We start from the raw sequence: 15,140 nt of genomic DNA, 5'->3' as shown, positions 1-15,140 counted from the left end.
TATGGAGTACAGAAAGGTGACACGGTTTCATCTCTGCAGGGGGGTAGGGCTAATCGGTACCTGCGTCTATATTGTAAAAAGACTTGGACCGTTCAGGCTAAGCCCACGAGACCTCCATGTGGATGTCTCGGGAATGTTACTTTGTATACATATATCGTATTATCAATCGGAAAACCATGGTTGTATATGAATATGGATACAATGCGTTGAACTACTCGACACAATAACCTGGGTTTCAGGTTGATTCGGATTTGGGTAGTTAATCAAAAGGTGATTTCCCATACCAACATTTGTACTCCGTACTCGGTAAGTGCATATGTACATACTCGAGGTTTGCCTGATCAATTAATTACATTCGGTACTTATGTACATATTTAGTATATTGTACTGCCTCCAAGGGTCATACCACTTAAGTACATATGTAGGAGTACAAATATAGTACATAAATATGGATTGTCTCAGACTATAAGTCTCCTCGGCTACATCCGACACGTTTGTACGTATGTCTGTTGTAGTTTTGTATTCCAAGGTTTCCTATTAAGTTAATATTTTATATTCTGGTACCTGGGTATCTCCCATAGATATGTCCCGGATTGAACCAGTGGGTTGGGCTTGCAGTACCAGTGGATTGGAAAAGACCAAACTTTGAGTCTTTCAAGGTTTCAAGTTGCCTTTTTCCCATATTACTGTTACCTGGATAATATCCCGGAACTTCCATACTTATTATCAATATACACATATTATCATTAATATCAATGTCCTTTGAAAGCAAACTATGCGGGGGTGCACTGAACCCACTTTGCTTTTTTTCCCCTTGACACAGACGTTATAAGTTCAAACTGTAGACAGTGCATTCCTGGTCTATGCTTTTTGCTTCAGGGGTAAATGGAGAAAAGTGGAGTTGGTGGGGTGAGACAAGTTCGATTCTCTCCGCGAACTTCCCCTTATCAATGCATGTAGTATGCGCAGTATGCATAGTACGCACATGCAGAAGTAGACATGCATTTTAAGATTACAGAACATGGGCTTCATGGCTTCATGACTTCATGACGACTCGAAATATCATCATCCGGCCGATCATTCACACGGGCCAATATGCATCCCATCCCGTTGTGAAACGCGCCAAAGCTCTGTAGATCACTTGCCAACCCCTGATATGTATCAAGACCCATACCTCCATTCATAGTCACTTGCATAAAATCCAACCGTAATCTACTCCGTCTAATTAAATTTGCGTGGGGCTTCCCTTTCTTCGCTATTATGAGGGTGTTCAAAGTCAGGCAGAACGAGTGATAATATCATGTGATATAACCTTCTGGGTACAATATCGACTTCCCCGCTTGTGGACGGCAGACTGCCGATCACTTTGAATATCGTCATCCATGATGTCGATACTACAGAGTCGGTCACTTACGTGAAATGTCTATTTCTTTACTGGCTCAACGGGTGACAGCCTAGGTAGGCAGTGTCAGAATGGTTCAGTTACCCAAGCCGGCTTCATCAACATGCTAAATAACGTCCTTGATCATTGCACCGGCCCCACTTACCGTTAAGGCAAGAGTATCTGGACCAACGATCTCATCAACGAGTGATCCTCTAACACTTGGACATTACGATATCTATGCTCCTGATGGCGGTTGGTGCTGTGATGATAGGAGCAAAATACTCGGTTTTTGTGAATCCAGATGCAAATGATTTTACCTAATTTATGCGTGAACTACGGATTTTTTTGCCAATATATATGTAGGAGGGGTATAAGATTATTCCTTTCTTACCTGACCATTCCAGGTGGATGGGAGATTCTTGACACCGTGTGTCGAGACCCTACCGACCCTGATCGGGTTTCAGATGAGCTACTTCGCTGGCACTGTCGAAAGTGTGTTCTGCATGCTGAGAGAGATACTTGAGGACCCTCTTCCGGTTGAACGGTTCGGATTGGAACCTTCTTATAGACTCCGAGTGTGGGAATAGTAGGATGAACATGAGGACATGATGTATTGATGTGTATGGCTAACCAAAAGATACCCACTATGGTCACCGTCGATTGCAGTACTATGTGATTGACATTGACGACTTCGCTATTTCTCGAATATCTGCGTGTGAGCACCGCAGAGAAATCCGGTTAATACTCCGAGGATCTTGTCATGAAGATGTATGTGATAAGAAGCGAAGAGATTGACCTAGAATAGCACTAGAGGTTCTTCGATCGATGGGATGTATTAACGAGGCCAAATAAAGAGGGTCCACTGCATTTTCCTCTCGTCTGTCAAGAAACCACGGCTACCACCTTGGTTGACACCAGTTTGAAGGAACAACGGGTCAAACACACTGAGGCCATGTGGTTGGGGCTGAAAAACGGTGTATTCTACTGGGCAAAGAGCGAGGCCTGAGCACTAAATCGGAAAGGGAAAGCCAAGAAGAGAGCAGAGGACATGCACGGATGTACGGAGTATATATGGAGCCACTAGACATATTTAGCTAAGGATAAAATACTAGACATCCACCAGTTTGAGCAATCCGATCTCTCATTCGCTAATTTGATAGGGATCCTTCCGCTGATGCCGGAATCCATGTGCATCAGCTGCTATCATAGCGATATAGTAGGGATCGGCAATGTCCTTATGGCGGAGTCTATACGACCATATAATTATGTTTAATTCATCATTTTACTCTCCGAACCCATTAAAGTGGACATGATCGTCGCACCATTATACCTCTTTGGGGCCCGTTGAAGAAGATCCCTTGAAGAATACCCCGTACAGCATACAGAGTGTAAAGCACAGAGTACCTACGTTGTTTGCGATTGAACTCGTTTCTTTTCTTTTTATAGCGGGGAATCGTCAATGCGGAGGGATGATCTATGGATGTCGTCTTCAGACTCTTACCCCATAGTACAGCATAGACCTTGTGGGCTCACTGAGACACTGTCTCATTTTTATTATTGCGGCTTGGGACCTCAATGAAATCCAAGACAGAACCTTGACCACCCGTGGACATCAATGTTTCTTTTGATAACCGAGTAGAATAGATTTTAAATAAATGAAAAATGAAAAATGAGAATAAAAACTTCAATCTAATCTACGAGAATTTGCACACTTATATCTCATTGCCGAGAAGAACCTGATATTCTATACATGTACAATACAACAAGTAGAATCCCAGAGCCTTCAACTGACGCACGGGTATCGCTATGCTAACTAAACAATAACAGGAAAGAAGAAAACCAACCAGAACCCCATTCGTAAATGCTTTTTCTTGACTCCGGACCAGCCGTCTATTGGCGGAACGTAAGAGACTTGCCGGGAGTTTCCCGCTTGATCTTCCGCGCGCCTGAGGGGGCTTCCATCGCTTTGGTGTACGGGTTGAAAGCCTTTTTGCGAGGGTGGGCGACTGTGGAAGCAGACGGTGCGTTGAGGACAGCGTCCGCGGTGCCATAGTCGAAGGGAGCCTCGCTCTCGGGCTGGGACTCGGATTTCGCTTTCGCTTTCTTCGCCTTCTTCTCCTTGCGAGACTTCTTGCTTTTCTTTTGCGTGGCGTCGGGGTCGTTGCTTATGTCGTCGAGGTCGGCTGGGATGGAGAGGGCTTGCTCTGGATTGTTGACTGGGGTGACCTTTCGTTTGCGGGGACCGCCGAGGTCTTTGACAGTAAAGTACTTCTTCTCTTCTGGCTCCTGGGGAGCAGGAGCAGGTGTGGACGTGGGAGCTGGAGCGGGTTGTTTTGCGGTGCCAAGGTGGTCACGGGCTTCAGAGACCGTCGTCGGCATGGGTGGCAGAGGGAGAGAAAGGCGCAGAGCTTCAGCGCCGGCGGCAAGCGCATATGCTGGAGGAGTGGGTGATTCTTTGGCTTCCAAGACGTTGCCCCAGAATTGGGACGTTTCGTAGCGTTCAGCAATGGGGAAATTGACAGCTTCCGTGACGGCAGCCTCTAGAACCTTTGCGAGATGTTTCGGTGGCGCCACATCGCGCCATTCTGGACCATCAATACCGGCAACCTTGGCTTTCTTGATAACCTCCAGAAGATCGTGTGATCGTTCCTTCGTGATGGGAGTCATGGGTGATAGGGTTCGGAATAGAGAGCCCATATCAAGCGGCATAACGGTGGCAAGCTTGAAGAGCATGTGCTTGGGGAAAACGCACTGCCAACCCTCGTCCTCAGCGCGCGCTACTTCATCGCGCCATTGGTGAACAGCCTTGAAGACTGCAAATTGCTCCTTGGAAAGGTTGGCCGAATGGCGCCACAACAGATCGTACCAGCCTCCAGGGCCGTATCCATTGACGGCATCGTAAACAGGACGTTCATAGCGTTGCAGGGCCTCATGTTTAGATCGCTCGTTAACGTAATCAATGTGGCTCGCATCTTCAGTGGAGTTGTCGATCAGATCGTTTCGTAGGCGGTCGTAGATGTAAAGAAGATAATGCGTATCTGATCGTGCGTAGTCGAACATGGCCGGTGGAAGTGGGCGAGCCCGCCAATCGGCTGTCTGATACCGCTTATCAGCTTCGAAGTTGACGAACTTGCTCAAGAGGAACTTCAAGCTTCGCTTTGGGAAGCCCAATGCAGATGCAGCGTGGAAAGTATCGAACATCCCAACCACATACAGGCCCAAGTCACGTTGCAGCCAGATGATATCCATAGTGGAGCCATGCAGGACCTTCAGGATCTTCGGATCCGCAAAAACTTCGTTCAATATCTGCAAATCTTCTCTCCAAGGTTGCAAGGTATCCACAACCCAATCCTTGTCCCGGGTGCTGATTTGCATCAAAGAGACAAGACCATGGTAGGAGTGCACGTCGTGATGCTCCAGATCGATTGCAATTTCCTTCGCTTGCTTGAGTTCCTTCAGCATTTGCCTAACTCCATCCAAAGTATCGACGAAAGTAGCCGTAGTGCTCTCAAACGGCAGATACTCAACCGGAGGGGAGACCTGATAAACCGAATTCGGGTACTCCGAAGCAAGAATCTCCGCCTCGTAAGGGTGAGGATAGCCAATCGCACCCTCCATCTGTTTCGTTTTCAAGCACTTCGCCAACGGCACAATCGCGTGAGGCTTAGACTTGAGAAGAGGCTTGAATGGGCCCATATCAGTGTTATCCGGTTTGCGATGGAACAACAATTGCGGCTTGGGGATCTTGGAGGGGCCATAGTCGTAGATAGTCGGGAAGTTGGGCGCTTTCTTGATCGGAGCCTGTTCTTCCTGCGAGGGGCTGAGCTTCTTAATCACGCCGGTGAATTCATCCAAGCAGGCATCGGCCTTTTCCAAGAGCGAGTCAATCACATCCACAACCCCACGCCAATTGTCCTCGACGGAATCCTCATCGCTAAGGGTTGGTCCTGTCACATCGGTGCCGGCGGTGGCAGCTTTGATAACGGCGGAGGTCAGGGCAATGATGCGCGCGCTTTGTTCATCCAGCGACTCGGAAAACTCTGCGCTAGAGGTGCGATGGAAGTTCAGGTCTTCCGATGAGAGCTGTCCGACAGTTCGAGTCACCTGCACCAAAGCGGAGGTTAACTTGTCCTGGAACGGGGCAAATTCTGCAGAGTCCATGATGGCTAGCAGAGCTCCAGTTCACTGGATCTGGCGAAAGGAAGAATGAGGAAAAGAAACGCGGAATAGCAGTGTCATGAAGATCCAAGGTCCCGGAAAAAAAAGTCGCGGCGAGAAAATGATAATGGAGAAATGGTAGGCCCGCCCTGACCGCCTTCCCAGAGTGGCGAGATTTGTATGAACTTCCGCCGATGCTCCAGTCGTCACCGCATCCTTTCCTCTCATTCCTCTAAAATACTCAAATTTCGACTAGCAAGAAGAGTACAAGCGGAGTATTATCATATTCTCCTATTCATTCCGATATGGCAGCTTCTATCGCCCCCGAGTGTAACGATATCAAAGAGTGAGTTTTAGTGAACATAGATTCTTCGCGCTAAAACAAAGGCTAATATATCTACGCAGGAAATATGACACTTGCTTCCTCAAGTGGTATAGCGAGAGTATGCATTTATGCCTTTTGACTATGGCCTAAATGGCAGCATCTAATCCCATAACAGAATATCTGCGTGGAAACACCTCATCCAATGACTGCGAAGCATTATTTAAGAACTACAAGGGGTGCTTGAACGTGAGTCCTGCCTTGTGCTATGCTAAATATCTCTATACATCCCGAATCGTGCAATATGTCTGACAGAGGTATCGTAATGCTTGCAGAAAGTTCTCAAAGAACGGGGCATTGACGCCATGGTGGATGATGCCCGAAAGAGCGGCAGCAGTGAAACAGATGCAGAGTTTCTCAAGAAATCTTGAAGAGTGGACACTTGGCTCCTCTATAAATCCTTCCTCCTCGCCGAGGATTGTTGGGGCAGCCTGACTCTGACGCCATTTGTTATTTTCAGCGATACCATGCATTCTCCATGTATACTATGTAATCTCGTGGACAGGAGTTCAACGGTGTGGCCTTTTGGAGATCGTTCTGTGTACATAGCATCTCCACTTAACTAAATATACGGATATCTCTATTCTGCTCCAGGAGTGTCTTTATCCATCCTACATTATTCTGGCTAGGTAATATTAAGAATATTATCTTCGGATAAGAACATTATTGGCATTATGTACAAGAGGAGTTGGTGTTAGCGATGGCCCCGTCTCCGAAGATCACCCTGACCAAAGTTCGCCGGGACCTTGGCTACTGGGTTACTCAAGGATCCAATGCCTCCACCCATAGAGCCAGAGCCACCGCTTCCACCACTGCCTTTCTTGGGTTGAGTGAGCAATGTCCACACCTCTACCATACCAGCACGGCGGGCAGGTAGCATGCTGTACTGCATGCTATAGAGGTTGCGACGGTGGATGGGTGGCACAAAGCGGCCGGTCATAAGGCAGAAGATAACGCGGGGCGCGAGGTAGTGTTTCCGGAGCCGGTGGCCCAGCTGGAAGTACTGGTCGAACATTGCCCGCAGGGGGAGGGGAATAGACTGGAAATTGCGTTAGCTTTTCTGAGCCGATGTTTTGGTTAAATACGGAGACATACCTCGAGGTGGATGTAGGAAACCAGCGCAGCCGAGTCGGTTTCTGTTGGGCTCCTGTCTGGTTCACTTCGAAGCTCGAATCGGATACCTCCTGGTAGCCGTCGCGAGTCTTTCACGCGAAGCATCAACGCGAAGAGCGGGAAATGATTCAAGAATGCAAGGCAGGTGTCAAGCGCTGCCTTCATTGAAATAATCAACATTCGAGCCGAGGCAAAGGTCAAGTAGAATACCACAACCGTAGGCAGTAGGAAGAATAGAACTGTGAAGAGGATAGTGCCAAGGAGGAGTTGGTCGAGGTCATAGTCACATGAATCGATTCGGTTGCGGAGGACGTTGCGTTTCTTTCCACGGAAAAGATGGAAGAGGGAAATGATAATAGTGAGTTGCCAGTTGAAGATGCGAGCGGAGGCAATGTAGAACGAGTAAATGTGTACCGTCAGGATCGAAAGAAGGTCGGAGAAGAGAGCAATGGGCATGCTGGCTCCTGCAAAGCTTGAACATCCAACAATATATATGACAGCAGGAAGGTAAGGTTGAAGGTTGGCAATGCAAGCTGCCCAGTTTTCAATGACCCACAGAAACAAGTCACCGAGGAAGGCGGCAAGCTCATTGTTGAGTTTCAAGCCGGCCGGCCAGTCCATTAGCCACGAAATGGTGCGCTGTAACCCCTCCACTGTCCAGCCAGTCAAGACAGTGTTAATTTGTGAAGCGACCCAGTTCGCGTTATCAATAATGTAGGACCCCAACGCAATTCCGATGATCACATCGTTGGCGACAAGCCACAAACTGTTATAGAACCGAATATAGTCCGGATGACTGGTCGTGACACTCTCCCAGTTATCCTTTCTTTGCCGAAGTTTGACATATTGAATCGGCCAGTAGCAAAACTGCTGCAACCTTATGTCGACCTGTTGGGCTGTCGCTGAGATATCCTTGAGAGCAGCAGCATCAGGCCGAGCACGCCACTCGAGAACACGCAAGACAATTTCCGCAACAGATCGGTGACATACAAGCCCGACGACAAAGATGCGGGTGACGACGGGCCAAATCCATTGCCAGAAAACGTGGGCAAGGCAAAGGACAATAAACCCCCATAAGGTTGTCGCTGATTCCACAACACGTTCTCCAACGCTCATACTTCTCTTCGCACGGATTCCAATCAAATGGCTGTTTTTGTGCATGAGCTGCCCCATCTCATAGGCACAGTTGACTTGGTTGATAATCAGCGGGAGGGCTTGCTCCTTCTGCGATGGGATGTGCTTGACGACCGTATGAAGCTTGAGCTTCTCAACTAACAACTTGGGCCGAGCCTTGTCCCCCTCTTCCTCCGATTCTACCTTATCTGATGACGGGCCCCATATTTCTGTTTTCGTCGCTTTATCACCCAAGGCCAGTGAAATCGGATCGAGCGACATATATTCCATGCGTGTTGGGTGGGGGCGGTGGTACATGATAACCTGGACAGACAGATTTGCCTCTGGTGGGCAGAAGATGCGAGGAGCTTTCGAGGATGAGTTCGTAGTCACGTCAAGATGGGCAGGGTTGAAAGACGTCGGAGGCTCGCGAGAGTTGATCGAGCCGAGGACATGCATCTGGGAGCGCCCACATAGAGTGAAGATGCGCACAATCGGGTGAGGGCTGTTTCGAAAGAGAATGCCCGCCCGGAGAGCATTGTCAACATTCCGAGACTACATATCCAACCACGAGCACCATCAGCTTATATCGAACAAGCAGACAAGGCAATTGCAACCACCTACCTCGACATCTTCCAGCACCGTGAGCACGAACAAATCAAGCTCCGAGTTCCGCCATCCGACAATCACACCCGGGGACGACGATCGTGGGAGGTCATATGGCCAAAATACCCTCAACAGTCCATCGCTCATGAGCATATTGTCATCCTCCACCTGAGTCTCAGAACGAACCTCGACGGCGCAACTGTTCGCGCGCGGAGACGCCGAGATTCACGTGGCGCGGATGCTAGATATCCCACAAAGCCGTCAGCAAATACTCCTAAGCCAGCACCAAGCACTTTATCTTTCGATCGCTGCTCGAAGCTTTGGTTGTTCCAGTGTTGCTCACCAATTGACCCTCCTTAGCCGCCAGATGATTGATCGGTAGGACGAGGAGGAAAAAGAAGACGGAGAGAAACAGAAACCCTTTCGCCGTTCGTGTCTGTAAGGCAGGTTAGCGACGTTGCAAATATGACGTGCGCTGGCGCCAAGCTGATAAAGTCGCAGGCGGAGGGGGAGCCAAGGACCGATGGCCGATGGAAGACATACCACGACACCGTGATCCCAAGCGAAGATGGCCAATTCGTATAGACGGGTAACAAGGTCCCACCTGGCGGTAATATAGCCCGCGACGAAGATCCCAAGGGTGAGGACGGAAAAGGGGTGCATGAATCGAGGTGGTTCAGGCCGTCCGCGATGAAGTTGCGCGCATAGCTGGATGAGGCGGTCGAGGATGGTTTAGAGGCACAGCGATAGCACAAGTCTAGGATTGGAAGTTATTGTAAATGTAAGCCTCAAAGGAACGAATTAAAGACGATAAAAGGAATGACCACTTGGATTTTGGAATAAAGTTGCTTCGTCACTATCCCGCGTCGATCATCTAGACCGACCTACACGTGACTGGCTATATATTAACGGAGTATACGTCGACAACCTGGTGGCTACCTACTATAAGAGGACTATAAGGAGAACCCAGAAAAGATTGTGGTAGAAAATAGAATTCTAGTTCATCTTAACATACAGAAGATGAGTATACAATAAATGCCTTTTCAAACCCATGCCTTCCATGAACGCCAAATCCCATGAATAGCTCACATCCTTATAGAGCCGTGATACCCTGGAACACCTTATTTGCTTGTAATTTTTCATCGGCCTGAGCTAGATCACGCATGACCTGTCGCTTCTGCTCCGCCGTCATATCTTTGCCCTCAGTTGCCGTCTTCCATTTCAACAGCATTCCCTTGAGGAGCGCATTGCCCTCCTCCACCTCTTCCTGGGAGTATTTGTCAAGCGAGGGCGCTGAAGGCTGTGTCTGTCCATCTTCAGTCGTCGCCGACGTGAAGTCTTCAAGCTCCTCAGCCTTCTGACGGGCCATGTTGACAACCTTATCCGGGAAGCGCACGAGCTCGGCGACATGAATACCGAAAGACTGATCACAAATTCCTGGCTCCACACGGTAGAGAAGAGTGACTTGGCGCTTTTTCTTTTCCTCAGTTTCGGCGTCACTCTCGCCCTCGTTGCCGTTTCCAATGAACGCCACGACGTGCAGATTCTTGACGGCTTTTGGATACCGGTCTGCCAATGCAGTGAGCTCGTGGAAGTGAGTTGCGAACAAGCCAAAGCAGCGGATCTCCGTGACAATGTGTTCTGAGATGGCCCAGGCCAGGCCAAAGCCGTCATATGTGCTAGTTCCGCGGCCGAGTTCGTCGATGATGATCAAGGACTCCGAGGTGGCGGATTTGAGGATGTTGGACGTTTCAAGCATTTCCGCCATGAATGTCGATACACCCTTGAGTTGCGAGTCGCTGGCACCAACTCGAGCAAGAATGCAGTCGAAAATGGTCAGCTCGGCCTCGGTACAGGGGACGAAGCAGCCGGTCTGTGCCATGAGTGCAATCACGCCAATTTGTCGGATGTATGTAGATTTGCCGCCCATGTTGGGACCAGTGATGATGAGGAAAGATGATTCATCGCGAATCAAGGAAACATCATTCGTAATGAAAGAGATATCGTCCTGCATCTCCATGCAAGGATGCCGAGCTTCCTTCAGAACGGTGTTTCCTGTTCCGCGGGGGTGCATCTTTGGGCGAACATATCCCGAAGGTGCATGCATCGAAGCATGGGCAAAGCTCACAATGACATCAAGGTGTGCCAGTACACCGGCAAGTTGCTCCAACACTGGGCAATACGAAGCGGCAACGTTGACGACCTCGTTAACCAGACCGGTCTGGGTTCGGTTGTAGTTCGAGGACAGTTGATCATGCTCTCGGCGGAGGGACTGCATGTTGGCCGTGGTGAAGTATACACCGTTCTTCTGCGTCGAGCACTCCTGATACTCTCTCTTATTGCGAATGCAGCCCGCCTCATTTCGGGTGAGACGGAAGCACCAGCCGTGCACACGGTGATTCTCCATAAAGAGCTTTTTCTCCATGTCTTGGTGCAAATCCTTTGAGACTCGTTGGTGTTCCATATCCATGTCATATCGTAGCTTATCCAGCTTCTTTCTGATAACTCGCAAGCTATCGTCGAACTCGGGTTTGATGATAAATTCGTGGTTCTCCAGAGCAGCAAGATCCACCGTCGTTTCAACCATCTCCTCGAGCATGGCCAAGCTGTCAGAATAACCTCGGAGCTTAGATGTGTATTCTGCCTCCAGAGGGGTCTGGTACTGCTCGTCCATCACATCACTCAGCGCGCTCACAAACCCAGGTAGACGAATGGAAACCTGGTATGCCCGGACAACATCTTCCAAGTTGGCCTGCTTCCGCTGGAAACGTTTAGCCAACCGGTAAAGATCCGGAATGGCACGCAAGTGCTCCTCCTGCATAGTCTGACGCAGCTCAGTGTTAACAACAAATGCCTCTACCAGCTGCTGTCGTTGCTCGATTGCAGCGAGATCCATCAGGGGCTGCTTCAACCATTGGGCCAACAAACGACTCCCCACAGGCGTCTTGCAGTGATTCAGCAACCCGAACAAGCTCATACTCTTAGCTCCATCCCGAGGACCAGGCATAAGATTCAGCGCCCGGAGCGCCGAGGCATCAAGCTTCATATACTGTGACAGATCATGCTGGTAGAGCTGGTACTGGCCGAAGTTCGTAGGATCAGTCAAGACATTAAGATACTTGATCAGCGCGGACGCAGCCCCCATAGCGAGTTTCAGCTCTGTCTGAGGCAGCGTACCGGCTGACCGCTCATCTCTCAACAATCTCGTAAGGTCCTGCTCGATATCCTTAACACCGAAGTCGGCAACAGGCCGCTCAGAGATGGCAATCCCACAGCTATCCGCGATAGCCCGGATCTTGGCCAGTTCGACGTCCTTGCGAGCCACATCCATGGTCACAAGACACTCCTTCACGCCGAGTTGGATAACCAATGACTCGAAATTGGAGTAGATATCGTTATCGAGGAATTCACTCACGCCCAGCTCGCGCACGCTTGCATCAGCAAAGCAAACGCCGACATTCCGGGCCTCCGCTGCGCGAGCGGAGATCTTCACGGCGAGAATAATAGGCGCCGAATCCATGGACAGCGCGCCTACGCTGCCGAGCTCTTCTTCCACGTCTTGCAGATTACCGGGACTGGCTTGCTTCGCCAGCTTCCAGTTGCTCTTGCCCGAGCCGGCTGAGGCGAAAATCTCGATGCGCTTGTTCAGTCGGAAGAGGGCTTCGCGGAGGAAGTTTCGGAAGACTGTGACGCTCATCGTGACGGAGGGGAGGCCGCCGGTTTCGCTGCGGCCTAGGTTGCGTAGCACGGATGTTGTTTTGTAGACGGTTCGTGCGATGAATTCTGCATCGGCACCGTGCGAGGAGTACCAGTCGCCTCGATCAAATACGCGGATGGTTTCATTATTATCGGGTGTAGGGAGGCTACGGTAGAAGCCAATAAAGCCGACTTCGTCGTCGACCTGTGTCCATTCAGGGTTTGAGTTAGTGGATGCTGTAATGGTGGGGTTAGAGAATATTCGATATCTCAATCCATACCTTCAAGTCAGGTCGGGAAGACATGGTGTCGGTTGATGTAAAAGGAAAAGCAGCAAAGGACAATGCAAATGCTGGTATCAAGGTGGTTTGGAACAATTCGACGCGCCTCATGTGGTCCGTGCACGCGTCGCGCGTTAAGTGGGTGTGATCTATCTACTCCGTACTCCAGGGTCTAATTTGTAGAGGTCTCTTCACGAATCAATTTGGCCGGTGGATCCACAGGTTATACGTAGAAGAGTATTTCTAGCTTGTATACTTTTTGCCCACTTTTCATGTTTCTAGCTATAAACTAAGAAGGGGAGAAGACATAAAAGTCTACCAAGAACGTTAGACATGGCGAGGTCATATAATCGTTTGACTTTCTTGTGTATTATGTTTGGGTGTCCGAGGACCTAATTGCTAAGATGTACTACCTAAGGTAGTTGGTAATGCTAAAAGACATATGGTAAAGTACAGGGTATCGAGCGCTGATGCAAGACCGCGAGCAGACCGGCTCCGCGAAATGCGTGGTATCCAACAAAGAAAAAAAGCAAAAGAAACCAAAGAAAAGAAACCACAAAGCGTAATTCACAAGAGAGGAGTCTGCACACAAGATGCAGACTTCTCCCACTCAGCCTTCAACTGGGCGGCTCTCGCGCCGATGTCTTTGGCGGAAACATCTTTGCAAGACTTCAACACAACGGACTTCATCTGGCCAACAGTAACCATACTGATCCATTCACCAGCCACCTTCGTATCTGACAGAATCTCAAGACACATCTCCACCTCCTCACGGGGAATCTCACTGCGGACCGAGTCACGGACATGCTCGACCATCACATCGAGCTTGAATGGCTTTCGTTGGGCTGCAAGCATGGCTTTGATGCCATTGCCGACATACCCAGCAGGACGCAACAGGGCCAGAATCCCGGCTACCTCCTCCACTCGATCAGCGGCTGCACGGCGCACGAGTTCTTTCTTAGCAGGCGGGGGAGGCAGCTTGGACTGGCGCAGCTCCTTGCTCTTAATGCGATCCAGCAAGCCCTGGCGGCGGCTGGTTGTTGCCGTCCGCTGCAGGGGAGTCGTCTCTGCTGACTCTGAGCGCGTCCTCTCAGCCTTTAAAAGGAGCAGACCGCCCTTCAGATCCTGGAGTCGTTGTTGGCCTTTCTGGAAAACGGTGAAAGGGGTGAGCGACTCGTGAATTGTGGAGAGACCGAGAGACTCGATGAACAGAGTTGCTTGGTCTTCCTCATTGGCATTCCGAAGGGCATCTGGGGCCTTTTCCCACAGCAAGTCCAAGGTCTCTTCGAAAGAGTCTTGCAAGGCTGGAGGATGCACGTTGACCTGCACGGTGCGCTCCATGCAGATTTTGCCGAGTCCATAATTTGCCAGACGATATGAAACGTGGCTCGCTTTCGGACTCTGTTCCCAGACCCACACAAGACGCTGCAAGTCCTTCAGCTGCACCTTGCGCTTATTCCAGAGGCGGGTCACGCTGCCAAGGAATTCTCGAAGGTCCGCAGGAGTATTTGCGCCGTTGTGTGCCATGTGAATGGAGAAAGCCTGAACAAAGGAGGAGTGAAGGTTCAGAATATCATTGAAGAATGCAGGGCGCTCGATAGCTGGGGTTTCCTCGTGCACTGGAATAACCTTCTCGAAGTTCAGGGTTCGTTGCTTCGAAGGGGTCGCGGGTGTCGAGGGCGCGTTCTTGACAGGGGCAGCCCGTCGACTTGGGGTCCGACTCGGGGTCTTCGCGGGCGAAGTTTTCTTGGGCGAGACATAGTGGCCGCTGCGTGGTGAGGAAACGGATAATTCATCTAGTCGCAAAGTTTTCGAGGGTGTGCCTTCCTCCTCAATTGGCGCCTGTCTGTTTCCGTTGTCGAAGTTTTCGAGCTCCTGCAGTTTACGTTTCTTGGAAGGCGAGACCGGAAGGGATGCTGTCTTCTTTGCAGGTAGTTGCGGAGTAACGCCGGCTTTGGTTGCCCGAGTAAAGGCTTGGATGGCTGGCTGGGCAACGCAGCTTGACCGGGAGGTGCGCGGCATCGCGACTGCTTTGGAAAAAATTTTGCCGGCCGAGGGAGAATAAATGAAGAAAGGGCGATGGATACAACTGTATTATAATAGACAAGGTAAGAGATACCGAGATATTAGAGTGAACAAGATGTGGGAAAGTGCAAAAAAAATGGAAAGTGGAAAGTGGGAGGAGATGTCAGAGAAGGTACAAAGGAGAGACGCGTTCGAGGGCGCGTTGGAAGACCCACACTAGCCTTTTCGGGTTAAATGGAAACGCGTGAGCCCGAACTATACGAACTTCAATTCAAGTATGGAATACAAGGAGCCTCGTTTGGAAAAGGGGATAGAAGTCTTTGATATAATAAATTCTAGAAAAAGGATCGAGTATAAAATATAAAAGAGCTCCAAGTCCAGG

At 49.8% G+C, this 15,140-nt stretch overlaps 5 protein-coding genes across 5 annotated transcripts; 1 reads left to right on the top strand and 4 right to left on the bottom strand.

Moving 5' to 3' along the window:
* Window positions 1-3,274: 3,274 nt before the first annotated feature.
* Window positions 3,275-5,545, bottom strand: N7489_006936 (exosome nuclease subunit RRP6; the record flags this gene model as incomplete). Its single annotated transcript, XM_056712686.1, has 1 exon — window positions 3,275-5,545. One exon carries the CDS (start codon window positions 5,543-5,545, stop codon window positions 3,275-3,277), a length of 2,271 nt encoding a protein of 756 aa, XP_056566401.1.
* A 302-nt stretch (window positions 5,546-5,847) lies between these two features.
* On the top strand, window positions 5,848-6,295 carry N7489_006935 (uncharacterized protein; the record flags this gene model as incomplete). Its single annotated transcript, XM_056712685.1, has 4 exons — window positions 5,848-5,888; window positions 5,948-5,985; window positions 6,043-6,113; window positions 6,200-6,295. 4 exons carry the CDS (start codon window positions 5,848-5,850, stop codon window positions 6,293-6,295), a joined length of 246 nt encoding a protein of 81 aa, XP_056566400.1.
* Window positions 6,296-6,618: 323 nt separating this feature from the next.
* N7489_006934 (phosphatidylinositol N-acetylglucosaminyltransferase) lies at window positions 6,619-8,909 on the bottom strand (the record flags this gene model as incomplete). The annotated part of the gene is made up of 3 exons (XM_056712684.1): window positions 6,619-6,963; window positions 7,020-8,705; window positions 8,775-8,909. The coding sequence occupies 3 exons, from the start codon at window positions 8,907-8,909 to the stop codon at window positions 6,619-6,621; spliced, it is 2,166 nt and encodes a 721-aa protein (XP_056566399.1).
* A 940-nt stretch (window positions 8,910-9,849) lies between these two features.
* Window positions 9,850-12,757, bottom strand: N7489_006933 (mismatch repair ATPase MSH2; the record flags this gene model as incomplete). Its single annotated transcript, XM_056712683.1, has 2 exons — window positions 9,850-12,657; window positions 12,734-12,757. 2 exons carry the CDS (start codon window positions 12,755-12,757, stop codon window positions 9,850-9,852), a joined length of 2,832 nt encoding a protein of 943 aa, XP_056566398.1.
* A 543-nt stretch (window positions 12,758-13,300) lies between these two features.
* N7489_006932 (DNA replication factor Cdt1 C-terminal domain-containing protein) lies at window positions 13,301-14,755 on the bottom strand (the record flags this gene model as incomplete). The annotated part of the gene is made up of 1 exon (XM_056712682.1): window positions 13,301-14,755. One exon carries the CDS (start codon window positions 14,753-14,755, stop codon window positions 13,301-13,303), a length of 1,455 nt encoding a protein of 484 aa, XP_056566397.1.
* Between the last annotated feature and the right edge of the window lie 385 nt (window positions 14,756-15,140).

The sequence above is a fragment of the Penicillium chrysogenum genome, assembly GCF_028827035.1.
Source record: "Penicillium chrysogenum strain IBT 35668 chromosome Unknown utg000004l_segment0_segment0, whole genome shotgun sequence".
Taxonomy (NCBI): domain Eukaryota; kingdom Fungi; phylum Ascomycota; class Eurotiomycetes; order Eurotiales; family Aspergillaceae; genus Penicillium; species Penicillium chrysogenum.
The sequence above is the reverse complement of the archived record's forward strand: the minus strand, read 5'-3'. Positions and strand labels throughout refer to the sequence as shown.